Source organism: Mauremys reevesii, linkage group 8, assembly GCF_016161935.1.
Source record: "Mauremys reevesii isolate NIE-2019 linkage group 8, ASM1616193v1, whole genome shotgun sequence".
Classification (NCBI taxonomy): Eukaryota; Metazoa; Chordata; order Testudines; family Geoemydidae; genus Mauremys; species Mauremys reevesii.
Window position 1 is genome coordinate 71,985,287 of NC_052630.1, and position 15,828 is coordinate 72,001,114.

At 42.8% G+C, this 15,828-nt stretch overlaps 1 protein-coding gene across 1 annotated transcript in view; it reads right to left on the reverse strand.

Moving 5' to 3' along the window:
* Positions 1-15,469, reverse strand: part of LOC120370682 (putative ferric-chelate reductase 1) — a 42,411-nt gene extending 26,942 nt beyond the window's left edge. The window contains exons 1-5 of the mRNA XM_039485730.1: positions 15,458-15,469; positions 9,211-9,409; positions 8,135-8,271; positions 7,541-7,632; positions 7,007-7,088 (exon numbers count right to left, since the gene is read on the reverse strand). Coding sequence (XP_039341664.1) covers positions 7,007-7,088; positions 7,541-7,632; positions 8,135-8,271; positions 9,211-9,409 — 510 coding nt within the window. The 5' untranslated portion in view covers positions 15,458-15,469. The remainder of the gene's footprint in view (positions 1-7,006; positions 7,089-7,540; positions 7,633-8,134; positions 8,272-9,210; positions 9,410-15,457) is intronic.
* Between the last annotated feature and the right edge of the window lie 359 nt (positions 15,470-15,828).

Consider the following 15,828-nt stretch of genomic DNA (forward strand, 5'->3'; position numbering starts at 1 on the left):
AATTTACAACAACATGAAAAACTATTAGATTGTAAATTAATTTACCAATATAAATTAGGCAATATTATCTAAATGAAGCTACAGTCTCCTATTTACCAAACCAAAACCTCACTTTCAACTCTTCAGCTGTTAGGAGAAAGAAAATAGATGGATCTATATGTAGAACTGTTGCCACTTTAAAGAACATTAAATACTTAGGGTAGGTCCATACTTACCCACCGGGTCGACGCGGAGAGTTCGACTTCTTGGAGTTCGAATTATCGCGTCTAATCTAGATGTGATAGTTCGAACTCCGAACGCGCTCCCGTCGACTCCGGAACTCCACCACCATGAACGGTGGTGGCGGAGTCGACGGGGGAGCCGCGGAGTTCGATCCCGCGGTGTTTGGACAGGTAGGAAATTCGAACTAAGGTAGTTCGACTTCAGCTATGCTATTCGCGTAGCTGAAGTCGCGTACCTTAGTTTGACCCCCCCCCCCCCCGTAGTGTAGACCAGGCCTAACATATCTCCCTATGCTTAGAATAGGGAGTAACTGTGTATCTCAAATAATTTGTTATTGTAACTCTGGAGAGATGCTGGCTTCTGAATTGCCAGCAACTCTGCAGCTGTTTGGAACATTTTCCTCTTTTTTATCCTCCTCTTCTTCCTTGATACTTCTTTATTCAGGGTTGGCGTGACCATATCTACTGGACAAGGTCCATATGTTTTATGGAAATATACTTATGAGTGTGAATATAATGTAACTGGAATATGCTTTATGCAAAAGGTATCTTGTAAGGTATCATTACAAAGCTTATAATCTACCGAGTGTGTTCATCCTATTGGTAGGTATTATCATTCTTGTATCTGAAGCTAGAAATATGAAGTATAACTCTGAAGTTCTATTGTAATTATGTAAAGTGTGGGCCATTAATGGTGGTTTGGAAGCTTGATAGCTCCCATTGACTAGGAAAACTGGTTGTAAATGGCTCTGTTTACTTGCAAACCTCCCTGGGTATGTGGGGGCCAGCCCTGGAAGAACGAGATCTCACAGGTCACAGGATACTGGAAACCATCTTAAACCTGGTCCTGTTCCATTTAGAAGGAGGGGCAGGGATCCAGAGAAACAAAGGGTTCCCGCCTTGGGCCAAAGCTATAAAAGGGGGTAGAGCAGAACAAGGGGGGCTGCCAGTCATGAGAAACCCCCTAGTGACCACCTGAGCTGGAACTAACAAGGCCTGCACTGGGGAAAGGATTGGGCCCAGACTAGGAAGGGGTCTAGTCTGTGAAAGAAGCTTATTGGACCAGGTTTCCGGAATCCCAAGCTGGCAGGGGAAACAAGCTCAGAGGTAACTTCAGCACGACATGTGACAGTCCCAAGGGAGTCTCTGTGCTGAATCCATCACACAACTATATCTTCCTATGCTTAGAACAGGGAGTAACTGTGTATCTCAGATATTTTGTTGTTGTAACTCTGGGGAGATGCTGGCTTTTGGATTGCCTGCAACTCTGCAGCTGTTTGGAACATTTTCCTCTTTTTTATTCTCTTTTTCCTTGCCACTTCATCATTCAGGGTTGACGTTGGACAAGCTTTCCAGGTTGGCTTTTCAAGCCTGACACCCTTGGTTTGAAACTGGAGTTTCCCTGCTCCTAGGTGAGCTGCCTACCGAACTCCACTTGCCCCAGCAAGACTTGTTTTCAGGCAGTCTTCATTTGCCTTGATGTCTTCGTCATGGGGCCTCTGTGGCATTTTATAGAGGTAACCATGGCACCAGCCGCCCCACCACACCCTGTTCAGAGATGCTGCCAGTTGGTCTGCAACTGTTTATTGGATATTTGCAGCTGTCCTGCATCTACAGGATGTTCCCCTAACTGCTACCTCGGGACATGTCTGATGGGAAATGATTGCTCCTTCACAAATTCCTACATTCTATCCGTAACCCATAAATTCTTGTCTAATAATTATTTGTTTTAACACATTAGAAGTGGTTTTGATACACCTTTTAGTTTATGCTATAGATTTCAGTCTTGGCAAGGGGCAGATATGGGTCAGAAGCAGGCTGTCACAGCCTGCCAAAGAGCAATGGAGGCTCAAGAGCACCTCCATGCCCAACACCTGCAGGATGGAAGGGGTTCCTGAAATAGAAGGCAGAGCCTACAGACCAGCTGCTAAGCCAGGCTCCATCCTCTGGAACCCATCTACCCCCTGCCCTGGTAGAGGGGGATGGTTCTAGTCCTCCTTTAAAGGAGGAAGGCTAATGGTTCCAGGAGAGATGGTTCCCTGCCTCCCTTCCTTAATTTTTATTTCTTATTTTAAAAAGTAGAAACATAAAAAGTTGTTAAATGGTAATGTGAATATTCATGTTAGTTCTGTTTGTCTGTTGTTCTTTAGGGCCTACAGTATTGCCAATCCCAAATGTTCAAAAATCATGAGTCAGGCTCATCAAAAATTGGCTTTAAAATCACAAGATTAGATAAAAATGATAGATTTGGAGTTCTTTTTATTTTTCTTCTCCTTTTTGAGTCTTTAGAGTGCACTGGGATCACATTTCTCCCTAGCCAAAAGAGCTAGAAGCTTACTTTTTCTTTAAGAATGAAGGCTGAAATCATCAGAGCTGGGGCTTTAAAGAAAATAATTATCATGAGACTTATGACAAAATCATGAGAGTTGGCAACACTGGGCCTAGAACACCATCTCCAACATAATTGCCCTCCATTACTAGAGTATGAAGATGGCTCTTAGCCACACACATTACAGCTCTGTGTGGCTTCCATGTATAAACAACACTGCTGCCACATGGCTCATTTAGCATCCTGCAGGGGCCTCCTTTCTGCTCCTTAACACTGTGTGATGCTGCTGCTGACTCCTGACTGCATACAGTACTCACTTGCATTGTGTGTGTGATATTACTCACACCAACAACTGCTACACTTTTCGTAGAGTCTTTTCCTCCTGCTTTGGCCCGTGAGGGCAGGTGTTCCCAATCCCTGCTCATCACTCCTTCATTATGCCCCCAAAACAACTTAATGAAACTGTTCTAGAGCCAACCTGTCATTTTAAACACACTTTTGTTTTGTTTAGGAAACTAATTTCTAAAACAACAAATGGGAAATTTCAACCATAAATTCCACTATTGATCATGGGCTCGTACAGGTGATCCCAAATCCTCCCAGTACACTCCACCCACCTACTCTGGGGTTTCTACCCTGAAACCAGTGCCAGACCAGATGTGAGAGAAATTTAAAAAAAATGTGCTGACTTGTTCTATGACAGGCACTCACTGACTAATTAACAAACCTAATCTAGTGGGACCCCACCCATGTGAGGTTTTCACATTCACTTTTTTTTAAATAATGTAAAGTGGAGGAAAAGGAGCGTTTGCTCACACACTATCCCAACCCCCCAAAAAGGTCTTTTTTAAATTGCCCATAAAATATATAACAAAGGAGGAGATGATCAGAGAGGTACAGCAGGCATAGGTGCGGGAAGTAGGGGTGCTGCAACACCCCTAGGCTTTGCGCCCAGTGTCCCGGCTACTGGCCCTGAGCCCCTGACACTGTCTGTGCACCCCTGCCACCCAGGGTCCCAGTCACTGGCCCCGCTGCTGCCCGGGCACTCCACAGCTGGCCTTGGATCCCGTTTGGCTGCAGGCCCCGGGATCCCACTCAGATGCTGGTCCTACACTCGAGGGCTCCGCTGCTGGCTCCAGGGTCCCAGCCACGGGCCCCATGCCCGGGGCTCCACCTCCCCTCCCCCAGCTGTGGCTCCAGCCTCTGCCACCTTATCCCTATCCACGTCTCCGCTCCCGGCCCCAGTTCTAGGGGGTGGTGAGGGGTGCAGACAGGTGTAAGAGGGGTGCAGCTCAGCACCCCTACTCCAAAAACTGTTCCAGCACCACTGACAGCAGGTGCTCTACAAGTACACTTCCCCCAAGACTCTTGATACAAACTGTCTCTCATTCCTATACACATACAGCTAGCAGGCTGTTCCCTCTCTTTCTCTGTGAGGGTGCAGGGTGTAAAATAAATGACATTCCACATGATGGTACCAGGACTGGTGTCTGACTGTGTTGTTATCATGTGCCCATTTGTGAGTTCCAACATGGACACTGAGTTAAGTCCCTCCACTTGCAACATTTCACAAAGGAAGGGTCTGGGTTGGGTTCTCAGCAGTGTCCTCCTCTTCTCCTGTTGTGGCCCCAGGGTCTTCCCATCAGGATGTGCTTCTGGGGAAGCCAGTTTCTATTCACTTGGATGTGCTTCTGGGGAAGTCAATTTCTATTCACTTAGATGAATGATAGTCTCTCCTCATTGCCTGTGGAGAGTCGTGTACTTGTCAGAGACTATACTGCCCGGTGCACTAAAGAGGTGCTCCAAATGCCGGCATATTGGTGGATAGGAGAGGTGGGCGACAGACAGCTTATGCAATGCTGGTCGCACATCCCTCTTCAACTGCCAGCAGTGAAGCGTGTCTGAGCCTTCTGGTGGGGATGACACTGTGGCCTATGTTTTGGAGAGCCACAAGCAATGACTTCAGCCACCATGCTTCCCAGGTGATTTTTAAAGTAAGTTATGGCTGCCTCAGCAACCCTGTTGTTGGTGTCACTGGGCCTAAATAAACCAAAGTTGTGACTGAAGGCCTGAGTGAACCAAAGGTCTTCCATGCTGTGAACTTTAACCAGCCTAAGATGCTAACAGACAGCAAGCAAAATGTGTAACTGTCAGCTGTCTCAGCTTGCAGATGCAGGAGTTTAAAACAGCAAAAGCGGCGGGGAGGAGGGGGAGAGGGGGGAGAAAAGTCTACATGCGCCTGGGCCGACAAGGCCAAAGATAAGCATGCGAATGGGAACTTTTCTAACACGCTGAGATGTAATGTTTAAAGTAACTGCTGTTGGGAAGGGAGGGGTGAGGGGGAAAACCAAACAAAAGGCTTACACAAACAAGGGGGGTATAAATGCTGGGACCCCGCCTGCGCGCGGGTGTGCAGGATTTGAGAATGCTTTTTCTCCCTGGCACCTTATTTGGGCTCAAATAAACGTGGTTTGCTTCTCCACCCTGGTGTGTTAATTAGTGCGACGCACACCGGGCAACGAACCCCCGCTGTTGCCTCGGGCCCTTTGAGCCGGCAACACGGTTATCTGAGATGAAGGAAGCCATGGTGCTTTCAATCAGGGGTTGAGACACGTTGCCATCAAATAGTGCTTCTTCTCCTTGATGGCTTGGAGATGGCAATTACCCAGAAGAGCAGACAGCACGACTCCCCAGTGCTTTCGCTCTGTTGATGGAAGAGGGTCTCCATGTGTCAGTTCTCTCTCCGGCAGGCACAGCAATGGAATTTCCTGGCTGATTCCCACATCACTCTCTCTGACCAGCTTTATAGCCTCACCAAAATGCCATTGGATGTTGATTAGCTTCTACAGCAGTCAGCGGAAGGGTGACAAGTGGAGGCTGGTGTCTGTCTCTGCTTGTGTGGGCCCATGGATGTACAACACTTGCACAGCTTCTCAGTGCTTAAAAGTTGGGGGAGGTCACCAGGGGTCAGTCCCTCGGCCAAAAATAAATAGGTAAATACAAATTAAGCCAGGCCACTTGAAGCACTGTCTTACCGAAACTGCTGCTCCCAGATTGTGATGAGTCCCCACTTTTAGCACGGCTTTTCTCTCGGCCCATAGAGACATTCCAGCATGTAAAAGATGGAGTTCCATCTGGTCACCATCTCCTGCTTCATCTGGTGGCCTGGCAGAAAGAGTGAGCCTGTGGCTGTGTAAGGTTGTGTCACACTTCCCAGAATCGGCAGATGTGGCTGCAGATCTTCCTGGTTGTTGAGAGCAATGCCTGGACTGGGCATCCCCTTTCAGAACTTCCCTTACATACCAGACTGAGGCAGAAAGCAAGGCAAGGAACATGCTGGAAACCACAATTATGCACTGCCTTTGTGATATTTAATTCACTGTTTGCTGCCACAACCTCAGCAGAGAGAGCCAGGGGCCTTAGCCACTCCTCTGAGAGAGCACACAGGTTCTCCATGTCCCTGCAAGTGTGCGGCTGTTCAAAATCACCTCCTTATAGTGAGGTATGCTGCTGACTGAGGGCATACCTGTTGCCTGTGCTGCTGCTGCTTCTGCTAACGTAATCAGTTGCCTGAACACCGGTCCACATATCAATGGTGAGATGCAACCCCCTACCTTCAGAATTACCCAGGACATGCTGCACTAAAAAAAAAAAAAAAAGCAATGGAGACAGATAACTTGAAGCTTTACAATTCAGATGGTGTGACTATATGGTCACACTAGGTCCTGTATGTTTGATTGCCTTCTGAGGATTAGAGATAGAGCAGAGACAGAAGAGCCTTTAGCAGGGCCCACTAATCTAGTTCTGTATTGAATGGATGGCATTGGTAGAAATGGACTGGAGGTTCCGCACATCAGCTCTGAGTATTAAGGCAGCAGTTTAAAGAATAGACCCTCCAAGGTACTTTCCCTGGAAACACCATCAGTGCCAATCCTAGGCAGGTGGACTGTGACAGCGACGGAAATCTGAGGGAATGCCATGGGTGCAGACAGGAGGGTTTCTGTACATGAAAAGCTAATTTAATTGGTTTGAAATAGGTCTGGTTCAGACAGAGGCTATACAATCTTTCCCCATGTAGCTCTATCAAATCACCTCAGTCCTGGCCTACATCATCTTTGCTATTCCCCTTCTCGGCCTCTCTTACATTAAGACCGACAATTGCAGATTTTGCCCAAGAGGCAACTGCTATAATAGTTATATTTACAATCAAGCAAAACTACCATCACTATCATAAAGGTATTTAAAATGGACTAAAAGCAAATTAAACATCTACGTTTAAATTTAGTTTACAGTATTTGATTAGAAAACATAATAATCATTGAAGGAGTTTAGCTCTAATAAAACTGCTCATCAAAAGTTTCCTGGAAAAATTGCCCCAAATTCATTCATATGATTCACTGTTATGTATATTTGTGAAACAATATATTCACAATCATGTCAAAATGAAACAACTTACTGAGTCAGAGGAGCTGGAAGACACAAGAGTTTGACTTCTGACATCAGCCCAGAAAACACTCACATTCTGAACAACAGTTGCTCTGGAAACAAAACAAAATAAATACCACACACATCGTTTTGAAGCATTATTTGGGGAAATGTTCTGATAAGGCACCAGTAATGTTTCTAGATATATGATAGACATCTTGCTGGCAGTAATCAATACTGACTTTTTCAAATAGATAGAGGCATTTACCTTCAGAGATGGAAGTGGGATTTAATTTTAAGGGTGTCCATTGTTTGGGAAAACATTGTTCAGTAACTATTTATGATAAGACAAAACTAAAAAATGAAACGTCATCTTGACAGCATATCTTAAAAGTATTAGAAATGAAACAAAGGCCAGGAGGTACTAAAAATGATGGGCAAATCTCAAATCACTGTCAGTACAATATTGCTAAGGGTAAGTCCTTTGCAAAATGTAACAGATTTTATTCCTTATGCAAATTAATGTCTTTATGAAATGTTAGTATATTAGGAATAAAAAATGTACCTGAATTGTACATTTCCTGTGCCTGATGGTGCTACCCAAATTGCTGTTACATTTTGCTTGCTGTTGCGATTTGTGTGACTCATTGACGAATTCTGCAATTAAAAACCCTGGTGAATGCTCAAATGAAAGAAAGTAATGCACTTTCCCCCCTAAAATATCATGAGGCCCTCCTCTCATTGAAGCAGTGATCCAGGATATTAACTAGTTCAAGCTGGCTGACTTTTAGAGCTTCCACTCATCCTTTCATTCTGAGCCAACTATTCCCTTTGAACCGTGCGGCGTTCTTCCCATAGGGTGACCAGACAGCAAGCAAGGAGCCTATATAAGAAAAAGACCCCAAAATCAGGACTGTCCCTATAAAACCAGGTCATCTGGTCACCCTATCTTCGCAGTCATCACCAGCAGCAAAGATAATTTCAATCACCCTGGAAATGAGAGGGCACAATTAAACACTTCTTAGAAAACATGAAGCTGCCTCCAGATCACATTTAGTGTCACCTCTAATGCAAAAAGAAAATATTTTCATGTCTTTTACACAATGCAAGGAAAATAACTTATGAGTTCAACAAACTAGTTTAAAATGGGACCACATACCTGAACTTGGTTACACAAAAGACCTTGTGTGTTTGGATCTATGATTTGAAAAGTACCAACAATACCATCTCCACTAACTGCTCGGGCCTGCAGTAAAAATCCTTTAAAAGTGGAATTGTCAATTCCTTGTAGAGTCACTGAGGGAAAAAGATAGGGAAGTTACTTAAAATAGTCAATTTAAATATTAGCTACTTGTCACTCACTCTCTTTCATGTCATTGTCTAATAATGATGATGACCTGAAGAAGAGCTCTGTGTAAACTCAAAAGCGTGTCTCTCTCACTAACGGAAATTGATCCAAAGATATTCCCTCACCAACCTCGTCTCTCTAATATCCTGGGGCTGACATGGCTACAACAACAATGCATACAACATAAGAGAGTGAAAGTAATAACCACTTATAGCAACGTATAGCTTCATATCACCTTTCTAAGAAATAGTATGGCTTGCTTCCACAACTCTTACCAGACAGACAGATGGTTTGATTCTAGCTGAATTGTGTATTGTTTGTGAAAATGTGTATTGCATTCTGAACATATGAACCTTGATAATGATGGAAATAAGAATTGAAGACTGAGGATTGGACTCCTTAATTCTGTATTATCAGTTACATACAATAGCAGATTTCCTGCAAACAGAATGTTTGTAATTTTGTGACCTACAAATATAAATAACTATATATAAGGGCCAAGAGAGAGCTACATTACTTTAGTTATGTAAATACACCTAAAGACCATGAAAGGCACATTTTAAACCTATCTAAAATCAAAAGCAATAAAAAAGGACACATGGCTAAATCAGAGATTAACTAGAAGCTTGCAGGAGGTTGTTCCACTGTGAACAGGACTCAGTCTTGTCTTATGCTGTTGGAATTCTGAAGGCTAGACTACTGGGGGAGAGCACAAGCCATTGTAAAAACTACAGTGGTATTCTGGTTCTGCACAGCACAATGTAATATCACTGAAATGGCCACAGTCAGTGAGCTGAAATAATGAGCCTCTTTGATATTTCTTTAAAAAATTTACATTCATTTAAATCCCATCCAAACACTCAAAATTATTCAAAGTTCTAATTTACCTGTGATCTTGTTTCCTGGGTCAAATGAAGTGTTGGATATGGAGATCCTGTAAGGTGCTGCGGTAGTTTGTGAAACAAAGTTACCATGACTAGGTAACATAGAATTACAAGCTACACTGATATTTCCACCTGGAAAACCAAGGACTCTTGCAGAAAACACCGCACAAAAAAGAGAGAGACAGTAAACCCAGTCTTCCATCTGTAGGGAAGAAGTAAACAATTAAAAAAACCCCCACAGGTACTTGCTGAAAATCTATTTGCACACCAATAGTTGCATTGCAATCCATAGGAATTTTGCATGTGCGTGACATGTAGGGTCTAATTCACTTGCTTTTAATGGAAGTCATTAAGAGTTTCATATTAAGCAAAAAACCCAACTTAATAACATTTCATCAATTGTTCACTCCTAGGTGGCTTCAGACTTCTGATCATACCTCAATAGGACAAACCTGGAAACACTTCCATCTCACAAGATGTGATTTATATAGGACAATATTTTTAAACAATTAAAAATCATTATTCTAGAAAGGAATACAATTACAATAATAATACAAATATAAACTTGTTGAAGCAAGACCTTTACACCAACTAGATATTTCATTTCCAAAGTAGGCTTGGTAACACTCTTCAGTCTATATCCACATTCTCAAACAACCACTGAATACTATAATTGGTCCATCAGTTTGGTCAGAAACATTCTACAGAAAAAAACAACCAACCAATATTCTGTAAGCAGTCCTAAGTGAAGCGGTTTTAAAGAAAAAAGGACACACTTGTAATTAAATCAGCCCCACCGGGGGAGCAGATACATTACTGGATGTTTTGTTAGCAGCTTAATTCCAATGCAGATCACAGTGTCTTTGAAAAGACTGGTTTCAGTGGTAACTGTGTTCATCTGTATCAGCAAGAGAACGAGGAGTCCTTGTGGCACCTTAGGGACAAATTTATTTGGGCATAAAGCTTTCGTGGGCTAGAACCCGCTTCATCAGATGTATGAAGTAAAAATATTCAGGAGCAAGTATAAATACATGGAAGGATGGGGGTGCCATTAATTTCACACCATCTGGGGCTCGTTCACCTGCACATCTACTAATGTGACATATGCCATCATGTGCCAGCAATGCCCCTCTGCCATGTACTTTGGCCAAACCAGACAGTCTCTACGCAAAAGAATAAATGGACACAAATCTGACATCAGGAATCATAACATTCAAAAACCAGTAGGAGAACACTTCAAACTCTCGGGTCACTCAATAACAGACCTCAAAGTGGTAATTCTTCAACAAAAAAACCTTCAAAAACAGACTCCAACGTGAAGCTGCAGAACTGGAATAAAGACTGGGAATGGTTGGTCATTACAAAACCTAAACTTATTTTCCCCAATACTAATTTCTCCCTACTGTTACTAGGATGACCAGATGAGAGGGAGAAAATATCGGCACATGGGGCGGGGGGAGAGGAGGGTGGTGTCCATCGACAGAGGAAAAAAAAAATAGGCCGAGTGCTGCTGGCAGAGCGAAATATCGGGACAAATTGCGTCCCGACCAAAGATCGGTTGGGACATGGAACAAAACACCTAAATATCGGGAGTCTGGTCACCCTAACTGTTACTCGCACCTTCTTGTCAACTGTCTGTAATAGGCCACTCTCTTACCACTTCAAAAGAGATTTTTCCTCTCTTGGTATCCTGATGTTAATTGATTTATTTCATTAGACAGACCTAACACTTGGTAAAGCATCCCCACCCTTTCATGTATTTATACCTGCTCCTTTAGTTTTTACTTCATACATCTGATTAAGTGAGTTTTAGCCCATGAAAGCTCATGCCCAAATAAATTTGTTAGTCTTTAAGGTGCCACAAGGACTCCTCATTTTAAAAAAAAAAAGACTGTTCCTTCCCTTTTCGATTTTGGGAAGAGAAAAGAGAAAATTGAATTAAAAAATAAAGTCTTCTCACGGTGCTAAGTAGTTTAAATTGTATGTGCATGCATTCTCTGCAAAACAAACATTGGCTGCAGTATTTTATTCATGGTTCATGGAAGCAGAAATTTTAAAACAAAGGTGCAATATGCCTATCGAGCATGTTGTTGTACACTAAAACAACAGACAGCATGACCAGTTGCTGAAGAGTAATATAGGATTACTCTTCAACCTTCCCTTCACAGGTCTGCATATTGTTACTGCAGTCCTGAAATTCCCAATCCAAGTATTGTCTCAGTGAATGTAAAACAGTGTTTGTACTTAATTTAAAAATATAAATGATTTATTAATGTTCTTTTCTGTAAGGCTCCATTTCTCTAGGATACTGTCCACTACAATTTAAATGGGCTATTTACCTTATGATGGCACCTGTATAAGAACACAGTTTGTCAAATTTTGTCTCCCTTGCTTTTCTTCCCACTATGTCTCTCCTGACAGCCTAAGATCTCCATTCTCAAATGTATTTCACTAGCTCTAGATTTCCTTATACTTCCTCTTCACAAAAAGATTAGAAGAACATATTCTGACATTCCTCCCAGGTTCCCAAATACCAGAGTCCTGCTCAATTTCACCTCCATTCTAGATTCAACCTGCAAATTATAACTCTCTCTCAGGTGCCAATTTCTCAGTAATGCTTCTCCAAACTAGAATGTCAACTTACATGCTCTTTAGAACTGCTTTTCATTAGAAAATGTGAATTCTTCTGGGTTAAAACATTCTTAATGACAATACTCCACAAGTTCCTTTTTGATTTCATGATTTCTCAGTTCAGTCTAGCTAATCTTGCAACAAAGTTTGTAAGATACACATTTGTAACATACTCCACTACAATCCTAAACAGCTGCTAGATAGGACACAAATACAGCTCATCGCACACATCATACACAACTTAGACATGGCTTCACTCCTTGAGACTAATGCAGCCATCACAAACTCAGGTCAATTATAGGGTGGAGGGGACAAAGAGTCAACTCCAACAATAACCTTCATCCCATGACCTACATTTACATTGCTATGTCTCAAAATAATTACTTAAATAACACAATAAACTAGATGATCTCAATGTGTCACTTCTGCAGGCTGAGCTTATTGCACAAACCAGGGGCTCCTTGCACACCCCACAAGCTGCATCCACAACCCTCCCATCCCCCTCTATTTCAGGGACTCCCTGCAGCTCCCCCATGTGAGATGCTCTGTTTCATCTCCCATTCTTCCCTCATCCCCTACCAGGGTCCCTCATTTTTGCCTGTATGCTAGTGGCTCAGTGTGCACACCCACAATTCCTTTGGTGCCCTCCATTTCCCTCTCCCGAATCCAAAAGAAGGGATTTTATGTTTCTTCCCACCTTCTCCCCCCATACCAGGGGCTCTGTGTGGCCCCCGTTACCTCTTCTGTGTATGAAGGTCCCACATTTCCTCTTACCATGAGTATTTGTCTGGGAGATAAGTCATTCAAGGTGTCAACATGCTAAACTCTATTGGATGATGAACAGAGATATTGTTATGCTGGAAGGTGTTAACAGGTGCATTCAAGCAGTTGTTTATCTGTAAACAATTTCAGGGGTGCCTGAAACTGTGGCTGTGCTAAACAGATGGCAGAAGCTTCATATGCCTGCCCTCCCCGTTTTGCCTCTTTCAGTTTTCTTCAAAGTCAACAGAGTTGTACACACTGATGCATAGAACATTCCCTGAAATTTTGCAATTGATCAGATGCAGTGTTCAGAAGCTATTGCAATTACAGACAGAGAGAGAAATGCCAACAAGCTGAACATAAGCCAATAATTAAGCCTTATAGGTGTGCATGCATAAATATACTTCAAACTGATTATGGATCTGTGTTTTCATAAAACATTTTTGTAGTATGTGTATTCTTAGCAATAATATAAATATTTAACTTGCTATATCTCTAGACTTGAAAGGATTAGAATTTTATTGGTAAATGTCAGGAAACATCAATTTCACTGTACATACACACAGTGATGAAAAAAACATTTCCATCAGTAATAATCAAAATGTACATATAGATAAAGTACTGCTGCTTGAGAACTTACTAGAGATTGAGTTAAGGATATTTACTTTGTATATCTTGATATGGGAAGTTGACAAGTTATTTTACTAGTTATAAAGCTTTCTCTTTTTGAATCTCAGTATCTACTGTTAATTATTGTGTGATCCCCCAAAATTTTGCACAACTGTGAAAATTTTAAATCAATAAAAATTAAAAATTGCTCAAAAATAAACATTTTTTATTTGAATTCCCAGGTTGAATTCTGCCAACCCCACATATTTTCTTGTGCTTTTGGTCTGTTTCCTTTTCCCCTGCACTTTTCCTTTCCCTTGTTTGTATATCTTTGGTAGCTTTTCCTACATCAGTGTCTATATTTCTGCTTTCTAGTTTATCTATTTTTTTAAATTGTTTCTTTCCCTACCATCATTGTCTTCAGAAAACGTTTGCCCCATTCAGTATCTCTCTATTTGCCTGATTTTCTTCTCTTCTTTCCCCCTCGAGTCTCATTGATCTCATTTCACTTCTTTTTCCAACCAACAAGCCAGAGGCCTCCTTTAGGGGGAAAAGGGGCCTTTAGCCCCTCCCCGAGTTTTGTATTTGAGGTCTGCTCACAGCACACACCCTAACCCCAGCCAGAGCTCTTAACTACAACACAGCTTGAGTGTGATATGTGATGAGCTCTGTGCTGCTCCCAGCTTCTGCCTTTGGGGCAGGGAGTTTGTTTATGAACAGGTTTCACATTAGTAGCTGTGTTAGTCTGTATCAGCAAAAAGAACAGGAGTACTTGTGGCACCTTAGAGACTAACAAATTTATTTGAGCATAAGCTTTCGTCGGCTAAAACCCACTAACAAATTTATTTGAGCATAAGCTTTCGTCGGCTAAAACCCACTAACAAATTTATTTGAGCATAAGCTTTTGTGGGCTAAAACCCACTTCATCAGATTAAGTGGGTTTAAGCTTATGCTCAAATAAATTTGTTAGTCTCTGTCACAGGGTCCCATGCAGGCCCTCCCACTTTTGGGCCTGCACCCAGTGTTTTGGCTGGTATAATAAAGAGTGTTCACTCCTTCTTTTGTTGGATCACCCAAGTGTCTTTATTTACAGATCCCCCAACAGTTAGTGCCCCACGGACCCTCCCCAGAGTATCCTGGCCCTTGAGGCTTCCTTGTTGGTAAGGAGACAGAGATACTGCCCTCCTGTCTCCTCCCAGGCTAGCCCGCTCCTACTCTAGCCCAGCTGTCACCACTTAGCTCAGTATGTTCCTCTGAGCCAGCCCTCGTTAGGGCTTGCAGCTGGGCCAGAGCGCAGTCTGCAGCCAGCATTTTGGCAGGGCTTTAAAGGGGGTTTTTACCCCTACCCTGCCACAGTTTCTAAGGTGCCACAAGTACTCCTCGGTCTTTTTGTTTATAAAAGAGGCAGAGTGATTAAGATAAAAAAAGGCTTGTCATTAAATTAAGGATCATTAGATGATCCTGAAAGCATTGCCAGGCACTCCAGTTAAAAGGTAGGAAACAAAGGGTAGGAATAAATGGTGAGAATGGAGAGAGGTAAATAGTGGTGTTCTCCAAGAGTCTATACTGGCACCAGTGCTGTTCAACGTATTCATAAATAGGATGACCATATTTCTCTATCCTGAATACCGCACACCAGGTAAAATTACTCATATTCAAGCAAGTTCAACAGCAATCAATCAGAACTATGCAGTACAAATGTTCAAATTAATATCAAGTTGACTGAGCCCCTGTTAAAAAGAAATACACAGTGTGATGTTCCCCTGATGTTATCTGGACCAGTGATCTGCCTTACCCTGCTCTGCTGTGAGAACCCCCACTCCCAGGATGTTCATGCACAGCCTCTAGCATCTAAGCTGCTCCCAGCTACATGAGTGAGCACTTTTGGACAGCTGCTGCTTGGACTGTGCAACCGAATGGCACTAGCCAATATCTCCAGTACCAGACACCTTAGGAACCTCCGTCTTGCAGCATCCAGTTATGCCCACTGGACGCTGCAAGCTTATATGAGTTCGTCAATTTAACAAAGAAATTGATATGTTCCAGGCTTGTTATCTCAAGGGGAGTCTCTGACACACTTCAAACCAAATGCACTGCTTCAAGTAGAATAAACAAATTTATTAACTACAAAAGATAAATTTTAAGTGATTATAGGTCAAAGCACAACCAGTCACATGTGGTCAAATGAAATAAAAGCAAAATGCATTCTTAACACTTTCAGTGCCCTTACAACTTAGATGCACCTCACCACAGGCTGGCTGGTTGCCCTTCAGTCAGGCTCTCCTCTTTGATCAGCGCTTCAGTCGCTTGCTGGTGCTATCTGTAGATGGAAGAGAGAGAGAGAGCATGGCAAATGTCTCTCCCTTTTATCATGTTCCTTCTTCCCTCTTGGCTTTGCCCCCTCCCCCTTCAGAGTCAGGTGAGCATTACCTCATCGTAGTCCCAAACTGACCAACGGAAGGAGAGTGACTCACTCAAGAGTCCAACAGATCTTTTGTTGCTGCCTAGGCCAGTGTCCTTTGTTCCTGTGAGGCTGGGCTGGGTTTGTCCCATACATGCCCTGATGAGGTGTGAACTGCCCCTCTGCTCCTGCAGAGTTTCGCCTAGGCTTGTTTTAAG